This window comes from Euprymna scolopes, chromosome 36 (genome assembly GCF_053919585.1).
Source record: "Euprymna scolopes isolate OS-2025 chromosome 36, ASM5391958v1, whole genome shotgun sequence".
NCBI lineage: Eukaryota > Metazoa > Mollusca > Cephalopoda > Sepiida > Sepiolidae > Euprymna > Euprymna scolopes.
Window position 1 is genome coordinate 13,427,424 of NC_136517.1, and position 17,223 is coordinate 13,444,646.

Here is a 17,223-nt window from a genome sequence, read left to right on the forward strand (position 1 = left end):
GGATGCCAGAGAAGCTCTACAACACTTTCAGAAGCCGAAATTGCATCCAGAAAAGGTTATGGTGACTGTTTGGTGGTCCGCGGCCAGTCTCATCCATCACAGCTTCTTGAATCTGGGTGAAACGATTACAACAAAGTGACAAAATGCACCAAAAGCTCCAATGTATATGCTCGAGATTGGTCAATATGAAGGAACCAATTCTCCTCCATGACAACACTCACCCACATGTTGTTCAACTGACCCTGCTACGAGACTCTGCCTCATCCGCCATATTCACTGGACGTCTCACCCATTGATTATCACTTTTTCAAGCATCTCAACAACTTTCTGCGCAAAAAATGCTTTCATAAGAAACACTCGTCTAGCTGAAAACACTATCAATAATTCCCTCCACTCTTTATCTATGGCTAAACCTAAACATAGAGTCCATGAACAAAGCTTCTTTCTTAGAAGTGCACGCCTGTGGAATTGTCTTCCGTTTTTCTGCTTTCCAGCTGACTATGATCTGATTGTCTTCAAGTCCAACGTAAACAAGTTCTTGATGGGCCGTTCAACTTAAGTTAATAAATTTACCGAATTTCCATTACTAACGATTACTATATTGTCCAATTGACTACTGTACACTCTTAACCCTTATCCTCGAGTGGTCTCTGGGCCTGGATAAGTGGTGATGCCTATGTAAAAAAAAGAAAAAATGCTTCAAAAGCTGAAATAATGCTGAATCGGCCTTCAATGACTTCATCGCTTCCAAAACTCTGGATTTCTATGCTAATGGGATAAATAAACTTGTTTCTCAGCAAAAATTTGTCGATTCTAATGGTTCTGATTTCGATTAATAAAGTTTATTATGAAAGGAGTTTTGATCTTTTAAAGTTGAACTTCAAAAACAACATTATTTGTGCACCAATCTAATAAGAGCATAATATTTATATTTTTTTATTTTCAGAAATTTAGATAAGATAAGCCATTGGTAACGTCGGTTTCAAACCTGATATTAGGGAACCGTTTTAGGTCTCAATATCAAGCTCTCTTCAGCCAATTTATCTCAACTGTCTATAACCGGATGTGGACACATACACACATATCTATAACCGGAAGTATAAACATACACATATATTATGAGATCATTTGAACTTTTTTAAAAACAAGATTTGTATGAGATCTCATAATATATGTATAGGTTTCCACTTCCGGTTATAGACAGATGAGATAGATTGGTTGAAGAGAGCTTGATATTGGGGCCTAAAATGCTTCTCTAATATCAGGTTTGAAACTGATGGTACTGATTATTTATCTTATCTAAATTTTCAGAAAATAAAAATATATATATATATATATATATATATATAAAATAAAAATTACAATTAAATTTACCAAAATGATCCCAGATGGTAAAACAAAAGTATATTATAAATATTAAAGAATTAATATTTATAAAGTAATCTCAACCAGATGTAAAAGCTCGATAAAACCAAGTAGGAGATAGAGCTTATAATAAGAGCGAATAGTTGATAAAACATGTTAAAAAAACACTTTGAAAAAGAGTTAAAAACATATTTAATCTGAAAAGGAAACACTTAATAAGTGGATAGTCCTTAATCCACTGAGTTTCGAAGAAATATTTTCTTTCTCATCAGAGGGTAGGAATTAGCAAAATGTGGGATCGGATTTTGCATACAAAAGTATTTGATGAAACTGCAAGTAAGTCAAAGATCTTTGACTTACTTGCGGTTTCATCAAATACTTTTGTATGCAAAATCCGATCCCGCATTTTGCTAATTCCTCTGATGAGAAAGAAAGTATTTCTTCGAAACTCTGCGGATTAAGAATTATCCACTTATTAAGTGTTTCCTCTTCAGATTAAATATGTTTTTAACTCTTTTTCAAAGTGTTTTTTAACATGTTTTATTAACTATTTGCTCTTCTGAAAAAACAACATATAGAGGCATATATTCGATTTAAGAATTTATTGCTTGACAAAAGGAATATATAGAAGGGGTTATATTAATTTCCTTAATCCATGGATTTTCAACAATGGCACATATCATCAGAGAAAATGAAATGCAGTTAGCAAAATGTTCAGCTGCGAATGGATGCTATTTTGCTTTTCAACACAATTATTGAAAATAGTTTTTTGATTGGTTGTGGATAATTATATGGAGAAAATTATACGAAAAGAGAAGTTGATACAACCTGGGTAGTCCATTATCAGAAGGAGTCCAATGTTGTTCAGGGTTATAAATCCAGGTTGGCAGAATATAGGCCCATGGGAGAAATTGATATTCCCATATAGCGAAAGCATACTGCTCCTTATTGATATTTCGAAAAGTATACCCGGCCGCCTTATTCGATGTTGCGTTGGTTGTGTGTTGGTAGCTGTAGTCCAAATGCTTTCTCGGTGTTGACAAAGTATATCCGAAATTGGGTGGATATACTATTCCATTGTAATTATCCTCGTAAGTAATAGTTTGAGCATTGAGTTAATTGTGCAATGGACCTCGGAATCAATAGTGTAGTTATCAAAATACTAAAGATAGCAAAATAAACCTGGAGATGATATTTGGAATGGTAACATTGGAACGGCTTGCTTGAGGTGTGAGCCTCTTAGAAAGATAGTTCGTTTTCTTGTTTATAGTGGATGAGGGATGGCTTTTAGATGAGGGAAAGAGGAGAGTGGGGTGAAGTAGAGATGGTAAAGAGAGAGGGGGAGGGTTAAAGTTGGGCAAGCTTACAGGTTCTTAATGGAATTTATTCGTCGGGGGGGGGGTAGTCATGGTGTGAAAATATGGAATGTTTGGAGGGTTACTTAATTAAGTGAGCTTAAGGTTGGATTCTTTTAATTTTGAGTGTATATTTTAAAGGTGACTTGGTTAGTTTTGATAAGTCAATTAAATATGTTTGTTGTTGTAGTTTGATCTAGTTTAATTATGTTTGTTTAAATTTTATTTAAAATACATATTTCTTTTTGGAGGCAATCTATGGATGAGTTTGTTTTGTTGTTCGTTGAGTTGGAATTGATGTTGGAGTGAGTGCTTTATATACTGTGGTTAATTATATATATTTTTTTATTAGAACGTTTAATATATATATATATATATATATATATATATATATATAATGATAAATAAAACAAATATATATAAATAGATAAATAATGCATAAACATATATAAATAACTAGTGGGGTGACACCCAGCTTTGCCCAGTTGTAAAATATGCTTAAATATGATATTTTAATTTGTCCAGATTTCGTATATATATATATTGATTTCAAAAGTAAAAAAAAAAATTGTTTGGATGCCATCAGCTAGAATCGAAACCGAAAGCAAAACTGTAGCATTCAAAGCTGGTGACGTTACCACTGTACCAATGTGACGCTCATATGAACTAATAAAAAAACCAAGCGAATAGTCTATCAGTGTAATGATGGATGGAATTGAAAACTACAAAGTGGCATAAAAGTGTTGCCATATAAAAAAACAACACTACAGTTTTTTTTTTTTAACTTTTATTGAAAAAATAAATTCAGGTAACTTGATTATGTAATAGAGTTGACATCTATTCAATGTAGCTGCCTTCAGCCTCAATCACCACCTTGATACGGGTTCATAACTGGGAGCATACCTTTTCCACAACTGCCGGCAGGAATTTGGCGGATGGCGGCAATCATGCTGACTTTGATGTTGTGAGAGGTTATGTTGATGATGTTCTCGCTGTATGACCAAACAAAGTAGTCCAGCGGGTTCAGGTGGAGGGGAGGCAGTGAGAGAAGGATACAGCCAAGCCTTTGTCTCTTTGAACTTGAGGGGAGTCACTGAGTCCTGCTGCCACTGCAGGGTCTGCCAGCAAGCACATGATTGCACCAGGGGATCACAACACTCTTCAGCACATCCAGGTACACTTTCGTGTTGCTTTTAAAGCTACTTTGAACATGTGAGGTGGCATGATGTGGCCCTCACTTGAAACCACACCAAAGACCATAACCGTGGCCGGAAATTTTGTTTTCATCACTCTGGGCATGTCCTTGTTATTTGTGGAAATCTAGCGATGCATTTGAGGGTGATGGCAATGGTCCTGTTGGATCGGTAGAGAGCATGAGTTGTACAGCGGCACATCTCTGATTTCGCTCATTAAACATTATGTCACTGTCAGATATGATAGAAGGCTCGTATTTCTCTTAGGATTTGTACAACTAGTAGATGATCTGCAACAAAAAAAAGAAAACCAGTTGTCATCAAATGGAAATGGAATCATGTCGTCTTTTTTAAGGCAACAATTTTATCGTTCCATCCTGTAAGTTAACTTTACATTTTCTGGTTTCGGTTTTCTTGGTTTCTTGTTGTTGTATTCTTTCTGTTTTTGTTTTATTTCTCTTGCAGTATTCAGGTTGCTGGTTTTTGTGTTGGCAATTTATGTGAGTTGGTTTCTGCATTCTAGGATTTTCTTGAAGATTTCAGCCGTTTTCATTATTTCCATCTATTTTATCTTGTCAGCTTTCCCCCTATTTACAATTTCGCCATTCTTTTTTCAGATTTTGTTTGTGACTGTGTTTTTAGAGGCAAATTACTACTATTATTATTATTATTATTATTATTATTAACTTAATTAAGGGAATGGTTTGGATAAGGAAAGAGGTGTTTCTGATTATCTTCAGAAAGGGGCCTAAAAATCCCTGTTCATTTCTGTCTACACATATGCATCTATGTTGTAGTGGAGTTTACTTGGTTCAAAATATATTTGATTTTATAAATTCAGGTGAAAGCCTGCACGAATCTGGTTATGCAGAAATGAGTCAAAGCATTTTCATTTTGGACACCTAAAAGTAAACTTTGCCACTACATCTGCATAATGACGCTTCATTGCTTGGTTATAACCTGCAGATTTATCTCTTTCAAGTGCCTATCTTTATCTAGTCACCTGACTAGATCAACCAATCTGCTGTCAGCTCAGAACCTTCTACCCCTTATCTTCCAAAAGCTTATCTACTCCATATCTTATACCATTCCGCGTTGCCTGCATTCCAGTCAGAGGTCATTCCTGTGAAAAATGTTTGCAATCTCTGCCAGATTAACATAAAAGAGGGAGAAATGCATTCTGGCACAGGATTAATATCGGCAAGGTGCCACAGCATTTATACAAAGAAAGCCAGTTCTAATCTGTTATTTGGAAAATCTGCTGCTGATCTTGGTAGGAACCCAAGAATTCTTTACAGATAGACATCAGGGAGAGAAGATATTGAACTATCCAGAAATATTGATTGGATCCTTGCTTGACATGAAAGTTAACTGAAACCGTTCAGATGTTAAATATTTGATCTTAGCTTACTGATTCATGCATTTAAAATTGAAGCATTAGATCAGTTTTACTGTGATTTCTTTTTATAAAGTACAAGAATCACTAGATGTAAATCGAACAATTAATCAGAATTGGGGGAAAATTTCCAATGCCTACAACGATTCTTTTAATTATCTCTTTTTACTTGATTTTTTTTTTTAAACAAAATCTTCCACTGCTGATAAATAAGTTTAAAATCTATAGTTCATACCCCACAAGTGTATTGTTACGTTTAAGAAAATATCTGAACATGGTAATCAGAGAAAAAAAATAACAACTCTATAGTTAAATATTTATAGATTTATGAAGAATCAAAATCGGTAATTGTATTGGAATCGCAAATTTGGTACGGAATCTGTAATTGTATCAGAATCAAGAAAAATATTAGAATCATCCCATCACTAATTGCTAGGCATAAGGTTTGGTAATGTTAGCTATATTTAGTTTAATTTAGTGTTCTGCTAATAATTTTAGTTGTATCCTAAGAAAATATTTTATTCACAACTAAATATAGGAACCACAAGGTTTAGAAGACCAAAGAAGCCGTACTAGGATTGTTTGAAGGAAGTTATTAAGAGATTTGCATTTGACTACATAACATGGGGAGTGAGTGCATCCGGAAGAGATGAGTGGAGGTGTGGAATAAAGTGGCAATTGGTCCAAAAGTGGCCGGCATCATCATGCTAAAGAACGGAGAACCACAAGAATAGTGTGCCATGTACATAATTGCCACTGTTTTTTTTTCTTTTTTTACATGGTGGTCACCACTTATCAAGGCCAGGAAGTCACTCAAGGATAAGGGTTATTGCAAGTACAGTACGTTAGTGTGGAGATTTAATGAAGTGTTTACTTAAGGGGGCTGTTCATTAGGAATTTGTTAATGTTGGACTTGAAGACATTCAGGTTGTAGTCAGGTAGGAAGCAGGCAGATGGAACAGAGTTCCACAAGCGTGCAGTTCTAAGAAAGAAGCTTTGTTCATGGAATCTACGTTTTGATTTAGGCACAGATAAAGAGTGGGGAAAATTTTTCACAGTGGATTCAGCTAGACGGGCGTTTTTCGTGAAAGATTGGCGAGGGGGGACCAGAGATTGGAGTTCAGACGAGCACCTGCCATGGAAATAACGATAAAACAAGGATAGGCTCGCAACGTCTCTTCTATGGGAGAGAGGTTGCAGGGTAGAGAAAAGGGCATCCCCCACTAAGTCACAAAGTCTATTTTGTACTCTGTCAAGGTAGGATAGGCTTTTTTTAGCAGCTCCTGCCCAGATATGGCAGCAGTATTCCATCCTGTCATTACTGCCCCCCCTACAAGCACCACACAGTATATATATTTATATATATATAAACAATACATATATAAACTCACAAACCCAACTCATCACTTCATCCCACAAGTAAAAACTCCCAATATATAAGTTAATTAAAAAAAAAAATCAATGAACTCATCACACCATAATTACCTTGCAAATACAGCGTAAAATCTACAGAAGAACTTAGATGTCGAAAATCTTTTTACTAATGTCCTAGTACATGAAGCAATTGACATTATCATTGGCATATATATAACAATCCAACCCTTCCTCCACTTAAAAAGAATTCAATAAACTTAAAGAACTACTGCAATTTTATGATCATCTGGGCAACATCCACACACAAGTTGATGGCGTTGCTATGGGTTCCGTTCTAGGACGAACATTTTGAACTTTTACAGGGCCAATCTTGAAAACAAAATATCCAATTCAACAACAAAAAAAAACTATTTACATTAGGTATGTTGATGATATATTCATGCTTGTTGATAATATTTAAGAAATAAATGATTTAAAAAATACATTCCAAACTAACCAGCAATTGGACCAACACCATAAAGTTAGAACCAGTCATTCTTCAATTAACAAATTACTATTTTTGAACATGGACAAAATGATTCTATTAGCCACTATCTTATGTAACTTTAGAATGCCATTTTAGACACACTTAGTCATTATAATAACATTTCCCTATAAATAACAAGTTCCTACTGCTCCCAGTCATCACCGGGAGGTATTCTGCACTTGGGACAGATATGGGCTTTCACCCTTCATAACTGGATCATAAACTCACTGACATAACATAATCTTTCCCTTTTCCGTTACAAAAAATAATAAAGTCCCCCCAGAATAATTCTGCTCTTTCTGGTCATTCCTATATTCCAGAATGATGATATTAGCAAACTAATGTACCATTCAAACATAGTGTCGCAATGATATCTACTTTTGCCCGATGAGTAAATTGCTCGCTCGATTTGTATCTTTTGTTTCAGTAATTAATTATACCTTTTACAAACATAGTTACGTTTTTTTGGTAATTCATTTATATATACTTTATTTAAACCTGCGCCATCTACTAGATTCTCTCGCTGTAAACATTCTTCCTAACTCTTTCTCTCTCTCTGTCTCTCACTCACTCTTTCTTCAAAGACAAAACAACAAACATTTATTTCCTCCCTATCTTGCTTGCTCACTCACTCGCTCGCTCACCTAACAATTTACGATTTTCATAAACAAATTTTTTAGCTTTTCTAAAATAAAAGAAACAAAAAAAATTAATGAAAAAAATCTTGAAAAAATAAAAACTACTTACATCTAACAATTTATGGTTAAAAATAAAACATCCATGTTTTCTTGAAAAATAAAACAAAAAATTGTTGATGAATAAAAAATATTGAACAAATTATAAACAAAACATTTATATTCAGTGACTATACGGTAGGTTTTTGTTATTTTTATTTAGTGTATTTCTATTTTTTTTTTTTTTTTTTGGTTTGTGTATTTTAAAATTAGTTTGCGTCTGTTACTGTGCTCGGCTTAATCCAATGATTGCCAGATGCGCACGACCCATGATTGACGTGATATCCTGAGAATCCAGGTCAAATTCTGCAAAATTACTTGTTTATATATTTTCCATTTCTTGCTTCCATATCTCAATTGACCAAACCTGCATGTTTGCAAGTTAGGGTCTGATTTTAGTCATAATTACCAATTTTTTACGCTATAGTTTTAACGTAAATTTCATTACATAGGAAACTGAATTCGGTGGAGTATTTTATATAAATTTCTTTTCCCATCTGATTCTTGAGCTTGCTTCCATGTTAAGCTTTTTTTTTGGGGGGGGGGGCAGGGGTAAATTTGTACATTAGGTCTACCTCCACAATTTTCTTTAGAAAACTTTTAGAAGTTTTCAACTATGCTGAGTAAGAAAATCTCATTCAAATTTTGTGGAGACTAGTAATTATAGAGATATAAAGTCCTGTATTATGTACTGTAATTCACTGGCTGCCAGGTTTGTATGCATGTGCGATAAACAAATCTACTTCTCTCATACCGCCACAATTTTTCTTTAGCATTTGCGAGCGGGTATGCTGACAACAATTATCATAATTAAATTTGGGGGAATTATTTTTCCACATCCCCAACCCCCAATAAAAAGAGGGTTGTCTACTCCAAAAGCCGTTCTTTACATGGGGATGTTGGGGGAAGGGGGTCTATTCTGAACGCCGTTCTTAAAAATGGGGAGGTTGGTGGTGTTTCTTTCGAAAGCCATTCTTAACATGGGATGTTTGGGATGTCTATTCCAAAATCCATTCTTAACATGACAATACTCAAAGAAGTGAAAAAAGCAGGAATTGTTTTGTTTTACACGTTAAAAAAAGACAACATAAAAATGGAATTTAATTTAATACTATTGATGGAAGAGTTGAAAAGAAGAGGAAGACTTGAACAACAAACGGAAACAGCTAGAACTGCTACTATTGATTTCGATCCCTCTAAATATTTTATATACAGTGAGAATCCCTAACCTCTAAAACTTCTGTTTTTACTTTTCATTATTTTTCTAATGAAACATTTTTCGTGATTTTATTAATTCATACTGATTTACACATTCCCTTAATTGCTTTTTTAAATTCAAACAGTAACTTTAAAAAACTTACCTTCAGAAAATTGATTTTTAGAGTATTCAGGTTTGTTTTGAAGGAATATATACAGCATAATCACGTTGACACAAAGTTAAGCAGTGTTTAGTCTGGTCAGTACCAGATGGGTGACCAATTTGGGAATGTATGTAGGAGGATGTCAACACCTCTCTGCAAGAGTTGCAAAAATCTAATGTCATCATCTCCCCTGACAGGGATATACATGTGACTGGGAACTGCTTGTGAAATTCTTACTCCCATGGAACTTCCTCCTTTGGAGGAAGCTGGTTAAACCCGTATAGGGTTAGTGCTGTTTCCATTTAATATTGTATTTAAAACTGTCGCCAATAAGTAGTTTCCATGATATTAAGATCTTTATTATGCAATATATTAGATCACTGAAGTTAAGCAATGTTGAATCTGGTCAGTACAATATATTCCGTATTGTTTTCACTGGTCGCCATGTTTGTTTTGCGTAGGCACATTCAATTTTGGGGCATGCAAAAGTTACTATTATTTTTCATTGTGATATCAAACGAGGTACTTTGGTTACTTTTTGTCGATTTTTTATTTTGTGATCACAACTTCTAATGATGTAAATTTCATGATAAGCATATACAGTGCTGCTGAAAAGAAAGTTCACACTTGTCATTTTTTTCAAAAACCGCAACATTTTTTCAAAAACTGTAAGTTCAAGCTAAATTGAATGCAACTGTTTAAACAACCTATACCTCATTTGATTTGCCTTTTATTCCTCTATAATTTTACCTGTTCATATTTGACTTTTAATTGAAGTATCCTAGTGTTCATGTCAATTTAAAAAAATTAATTTTAAATTGAGAAGGCAAAAAGAAACTCTGTAGCAACAAATGAGCTTAAAACCAGCCAAAAATATCTACCTTTTAGCATCTCTAATCATAATTGCTGTTGTTCATAGGTTATACAACGTAACATTTAGTCCATATACCTCAAGTCTTACTTAGTGATCGTTAGGAGCTCAGTAATCTCTACCTTTCTGGTTTATCCAATCGAGAAATTGGCTGCGGATTGAAATGTGATGAGAAAACGGTACAAATGACTGTGCAAAAACATCAAAACACTGGTTCCTAAATCTGGCCATCTTAGAGTTACTTCTTACAGGGAAGATAATTCTATCAAGATCCACAGCCTCAGAAACAGATCTGAAACGGCTCCTCAAATACAACAATATTGTAATGTTGTTAAAAAAGTGCTTTCTTTCTACAGTTAAGAACAGACTGAAGGAATTTAATTTGCGAGGCTGTGTTACAAGACACAAGTCAATGATTTCTGTAAAGAACAGAAAGCGCCGTCTAGACTTCATCAGATGTAATTAAGATCATGACTCTCCATATTGGTTGAAAGTGATTTTTTAATAACAAAAGCAAGTTCAATAGGCTAGGCAGTAATGGTAAGCAGTACGTCCATCGAAGGAAGGAGGAAGAATTTTATCCTAGGCTCTCAGTTTCAATGCTGCAAGGTGGTGGATGTTCAATTTTGGTGTGAGGCTTATTAGTAGCAATGGTCCAGGGCATATAGAACACTTGCACAGTCGAATTAATTCAACCAAATATATTAATATGTTGATTGAGCATTTTCTACTCTACTTTGGCTGGAATTTGGATGATAATCCCATCTTCATACAGGATAATGCTCTCATTCATACAGCTGGCAATGTCAAAAGGTTCCTTGAAGAGCATGATATTCTGTGTTTGGATTGGCCTGGAAGAACTTTGGACAAAAATTAAAGAGAAGTGGGTGCTCTATCAGCTTTTACTGAGTATTGCCGCAGACTAATTCAAGAAAATGCCCCAAAATTTGCAGGCTGTCAAATTGCAGAAATGCTACGCTACTGAATAATAACTAGTTCATTGTGTTCCAGTTGTATTTGTGTTGTATTAATGTTCTAAAATTACATTCAAATAACAATTTTCCATTTTGTGGAGTTTCTTTTTGCCTTCTCGATTTGAAGTTGATTTTTTAAATTGATGTGAACAGGTAAAATTGTAGAGGAATGAAAGACGAATCAAATGAGGTATAGGTTGTTTAAACAGTTACAATCAATTTAGCTTAAATTTGCGGTTTTTTGCAAAAAAGTACAAGTGCAGACTTTCTTTTTGGCAGCACTGTATATATATATATATATATATATATATATATATATATATATATATATATTTTTTTTTTTCCACTGTCATGGATAACTGAGTAAGGACTGTATACCTCTATGAATTTAATAAATGGTTCAGGAAGCATTTGTGATAATGCATTTGGAGAAGATTGGAGATTTATGCCTGCTAAAACATTGTTCTCTTTATTACTTGCTCGAGTATCTATTTGGATTACTGTAACATATTGTATTTAAGGCAATGGCTGAAACTTTAGAGAATTATAATCTGTAGTGGAATAGAGAAGTAAATGAATAAGATTTAATGCTGCGAAGACTAAGCTTCTTTCCTTTAACGATTAGTGGAAATCTTCTCGACTACCAATTGTTATGATTAATAATACTTTATCTGAGAACTTTTCATTTAAACTCCAGGCAACATGACTTGGAATAAATACATTGAAGACATTGCCAAAGCTGCTGCAAAAAAGGTGGGCTTTCTCTACCATGCTGAAAAATGACTCACACCTTACAGTATTCTGTATCTCTACAAGGCTACCATTTTCTCATATACAGAATATTGTTGCCACATCTGAACTGATGCATCTGCCACGTGTCTCTCGCTCTAGACAGGGTCCAGAAAAGAGTCTCTAACCTAATAATAATAATAGTAATAATAACAGTAATAATACGTCCCACACTATCAACCCTTGTCCCATTGCTGCAATGTTGCATCCCTGAGCCTAGTTTTATTTACAAGTACTTTAACAGAATTGTTTTGCAAGTACTTTAACAGAAGTACTATGTTGTCCAATTGACTACTGTGCACTCTTTGACCCTTATCCACGAGTGGCCTCTGGGCCTTGATAAGTGGTGATGCCTGTGTAAAAAAAAAAAAAAAAAAAAGAATGTTCTGATGAACTCGCAGCACTTGTGTTCCCTTGACGTAAGTACCCTGACTAACCTAATAGGCATCAAAATCCCACCCCTTCACTGTAAACCCTTCTACTCTAATTGTTTCTTCTTCCAAGCTGATAGACTTTGAATGCCCTTCCAGTCTCCTGCTTCTGTGACTCTACTGGCATGCTAAAATGTAAATGTAATGTGAACAGACATCTTGCTGTTCAACTCCCTACATGTGGATATATTCCTAAATAATAGCTCCTTACGTCCAAGTGGCAATATGCCTAGTTTGGGATGAATAAGGGTATACAATTCTAACCCTACGTTTTTTTTTATGCTTGATTTTTATTGTTTAATTCTTTATTTTTCAGGTTCCGTCAACGCACCCTTATTTGGTGAAACCGCGGCGGCGTAGTCGTTGGGTTCTCTCTGACCATAGTCCGATGGCGACTCGAATTTGTGTTTTGGACATCGTCTGCTTGCTTCCGTCGACCAGCACGTGGATTCCTATACCAAGGGGGGACACACGCAAGATGCTTGCGGACAACGGACTCATAAAGAAGCTGCAAATCACCTCCACGTCAACGGAGGATGAGTTGAAGAGTATGATCTCAAATCTCTTTTGCTTCGCTTTTAACCTGGCCGAGGATGAGCTGCTCCCGTTTGACTACTTGCGTACCCAGCCAAGTTGTAAGCGTCTAGTGCGGCCGGAAGTGACCGATGATTGGCACTGGGGGGGTAGAGAAGTTGCCAACCTGGCTGGACAAGGGTGTTTGTATATTGTCTCCAAGATACCACTTTCTGTGGATTCCAAGGTATGAGATTTTCAGAGTTACATATGCATGTATACAACATACACACTCACATGAAAATAGCATGCATGCACACACACACACACACACACACACACACACACACACACACACACAGGATTGCTAAGGGGTCAAAAATTTTAAATGAATACTTGGGAGTCATCGGATTTTTATCCGTTTATTAACTATTTCATGAATGCGCATGCGCAGCTGTGAAAGGTAACAGATTCTTTATGTTAAAAATAAATACGAGGGGCGTGCAATAAATAATGCCCCTGACCCACTTCCAGTTGTCTGATCTAGCTGAAATTTTGCATGTGCAATGATTTATATCTCTACGGGTTATGTGGCAAATTACAGCTCTGAACTAATTGTGGTTTCTGTTTTACAGGTGTTTGAACTGAGTCAGGTGTGAAATGGAGCTTGTTGAATGTCAAGCAGTGATCCGGTTTTTGTATTTGAAAGGACACACACCACATTTGATGAAATGAAAGAAACCTATAGTGATAATTCCCCATCATATGACCTTGTAAGATGCTGGCATCATGAATTCAAACATGGCTGGAAGTCTGTGGAAACAGCTCCCAGACCTAGTCGCCCCACCCCTTCTGCCATTGATGGCATCTGTCCGTCAAGTTGAGGCTGCCATTTTGAAATATCGGCGCATTACTATTCACCAAATAGCCCAAGATGTCAAGATTAGTACAGGGTCTGTGGAAACTATCATTCCTGACCATTTGCATATGCATAAGGTGTCTGCCAGGTATATTCCCAGGTTGCTCACACCATTCCAGAAGCGAGAACGCGTTGAGTGCTCAAGGTTGAATTTGGAGATGTGCCAAGAAGATGAGTCAAAGTTTTTCAAAAGACTGATTACACAGGATGAAACCTGGGTCCATCACTGTGATCCAGAGACCAAAGCCCAGTCAATGCAGTGGAAGCACTTAGACTCACTACCTCCAAAGAAAGCAAGGGTGCAGCCCTCTGCTGACAAGGTCATGTTCACAGTCTTCTGAGACCAGGACGGAGTAGTGATGACAGATTTCCTGGCAAAGGGTACCACAATTACAGGAGCCTATTATGCTTCACTTTTGAGGAAATTAAGGGAAGCTATCAAAATCAAGAGGCAGGGCAAGATCAGCAAAGGTACCCTCCTCCTGCAGGACAACGCTGCGGTCCACAACTCGCATGTCGCCAGATCAGAAGCACAGGCGTGTGGTTATGAAATCCTTCCCCATCCTCCTTACTCTCCGGACCTTGCACCCTCTGAATTTCACCTCTTCCCAGCCATGAAGTTGTTTTTGAAAGGAAAGCGTTTCCCAGATGATGCAGCCTTGATTTCTGAAGTCACGTCGTGGTTGGAGGACCAATCTGGGGTGTTCTATAAAAACGGTCTCCAGAGCTGCATCAAACGATGAGAGAAATGCATAACTCTGAGTGGTTCCTATGTAGAGAAAGACTAATAACTGTGCCAAGTTTCGTTGCTCTACTGCTATGGGGAGTTACTTATTGCACGCCCTTCGTAGGTTTGAAAACACTTTGTAAACATTGTGTCAAGCTGGCCTAATAGTTATTGTACTTCACTCACTGTTTTAGGTTTTGGTTTCGATTTCATCTTGAGTATTTTTTTTTTTACTTACGAGAAGTGAACTGTTTAGAAAAAAAAAACATAATACTTGCATGCACATGTGTCAGTTTCTGTATTAATTAAAATATAATATTTATGCATATTTTATGACTGAGCAATGCCGGGCAGCCTACTAATATGTATGTATATATATATATATATATATATATATATATATATATATATATATATATATATATATATATATTATTATTATTTCCATAACTTTCATTATATATATATATATATATATAATGAAAGTTATGGAAATAATATTTCAACGTGATAGAAAGATAAAAAATGAAAAAGCAAAGTTATATATCCAACAATATTTTGTCTTTATGTCAAGACTTTCTTGTGATGATTGATTTGAAGAAATAAAATGCAAAACACAAAATATTTTCAAATATGGCATTCATATTTTATTACTTCAAATAAATCATCCCAAGAAAGTGTTTGAATAAAGATAAAATGTTTTTTTTATTTTTGCATATACTAAACCTTTTAGCATGTTACAACCTAGAAAAAGTTATAATTCACTGGTTTAGAATGATTACTTTATGCTAAATTGATGACGAAATTTGGGAACATTTTTACAGCAAATATTAATCCTTATTGATCTCTAATTGTGTATCAAACGGATACCATAATACTCAGTTTGCTGCACCTTATAACAAAGGTCCATACAAAACTTCAACCAGATTGGCCCAGTAGTCTCTGAGAAAAAGTGAAACGGACAGACAGAAAGACTTAGGTATAATATATTCCCCTATTATCACACCACCACTACGCCATTCGTCCAAACCCTAATTATTTGTTTGTCCCTTTATCCATTTCTATCAACTTTACTCCCTCTGCCTTATATTTCACACACACCATTTTACACCTAATAATAAGGCAATGCTAGGAGTATCAATACATATTATCCACCATGTGTTATCTTCTGAAAATTATTATTTCCCACCCATACCCACCTCATAACTTACCCCTTTAATTCACCTTCGAACCTCCCTCTACCCTATTAAATTAAAACCCTAATACACTCCCCATGTAATCCACACTCTAACTTGCATTAATTTCATAACATCACGATATAGCCATATTCCCCTTATAAGTAATGTTGTAATATAAGTTACTTTTGATTAATCCTGCTTAGTATATACACTATCGCTTTAATTCTTCATCATAATATTACGCCTGAAAGCATACACCATCTCTAAGTGTTGTTGTTGTCTCGGTTACCACAGTCGATAAAAACCTTTTAGCGTAAATCTCCTGCATAGACATTATACATCTTACACACGGATAAAATAGAACCACAACCCAACTACCCCTACACTTCCCCCTAAATATTAAACACATAAACTATTTTCATTATTTAAAACGATGATAGAAACCCTACACTCCTTTCTACACTACACTTTATATAGTACACTACACTTTATATAGTACACTACACTTTATATAGTACACTCCTCCTTTATTTTAGAATTCAATATAGTTCCCCATAACAACATCAATAATTTTATTTATTTATTTTGTTCCTGATGATTCCCTCGCTAGACGTCACATCCCCATTATGTTCCTTAGCACCTTCTCTACTCTTCTGATTAGGCTTCGAAATACCTTGGTATAAAGAGTTTCCTTTATCCCATAACTAAATGTATGTATACCCTTATTAAATAAATGACTCATTCTATATTTTCCAATATATAGTCTTTGTGAATTCATTCTCCACTCCTATTATCTCCTATCTATCTAACTCTGTCTCTCTTTCTCTTTCTCTCTCTCTCTCTCTCTCTCTCTATATATATATATATATATATATATATATATATATATATAAATAAAACAAGATAATTCAATTTATTTATTTGTGGACTATTATCCTCATCTTCATAGTTATTTCACTATGTTTCAGCCAACTATTCCTCTGGCCTTCGTCAAGTGGTAAACTGTGATGGAATAGAAATGCTGGGTCGTTTAACCGTTTCCTCAGTAGTTACTGCTTTCCATAGTTGTTTCAGTATTCCTATCACGCCGCGATTAACCACCTGACGAAGGCCAGTGTTTGTTAACCGTGATGGGATAGGAATGCTGATACTCTCAACTGTATCCTCAGCAGTTAACAACCACCTGAAGAAGGCCAGAGGAATAGTAAATAAATAAATTACTCATCTTAAAGGATTCCAAATAAAAAGAAAAAAATAATTCAAAGTTTAATAAAACTTTATTATAACATCAGATTAATAAGGAAAAAGAACTTTCTTTAGGCTATGGCATTTAGAAGCCAAATTCTTCTCATTAGAAGAGGAGCTTGGATTGTTTGCTTACCTTTATCTATTTTATTTACCCTCTCTCTCTCTCTCTCTCTATATATATATATATATATATATATATATATATATATATATATATATATATATATATATACTTTCCCTCTCGTTCTCCCTCTCTCTCTCTCCCTCTC

At 35.2% G+C, this 17,223-nt stretch overlaps 1 protein-coding gene across 3 annotated transcripts in view; it reads left to right on the forward strand.

The window, feature by feature from the left end:
- Nucleotides 1-17,223, forward strand: part of LOC145260347 (uncharacterized) — a 183,976-nt gene that overhangs the window by 62,456 nt on the left and 104,297 nt on the right. For all 3 annotated transcript variants that reach the window (XM_080118274.1, XM_080118273.1, XM_080118272.1), the window contains exon 2: nt 12,686-13,129. In XM_080118274.1, the coding sequence (XP_079974400.1) occupies nt 12,686-13,129 (444 nt within the window). The remainder of the gene's footprint in view (nt 1-12,685; nt 13,130-17,223) is intronic.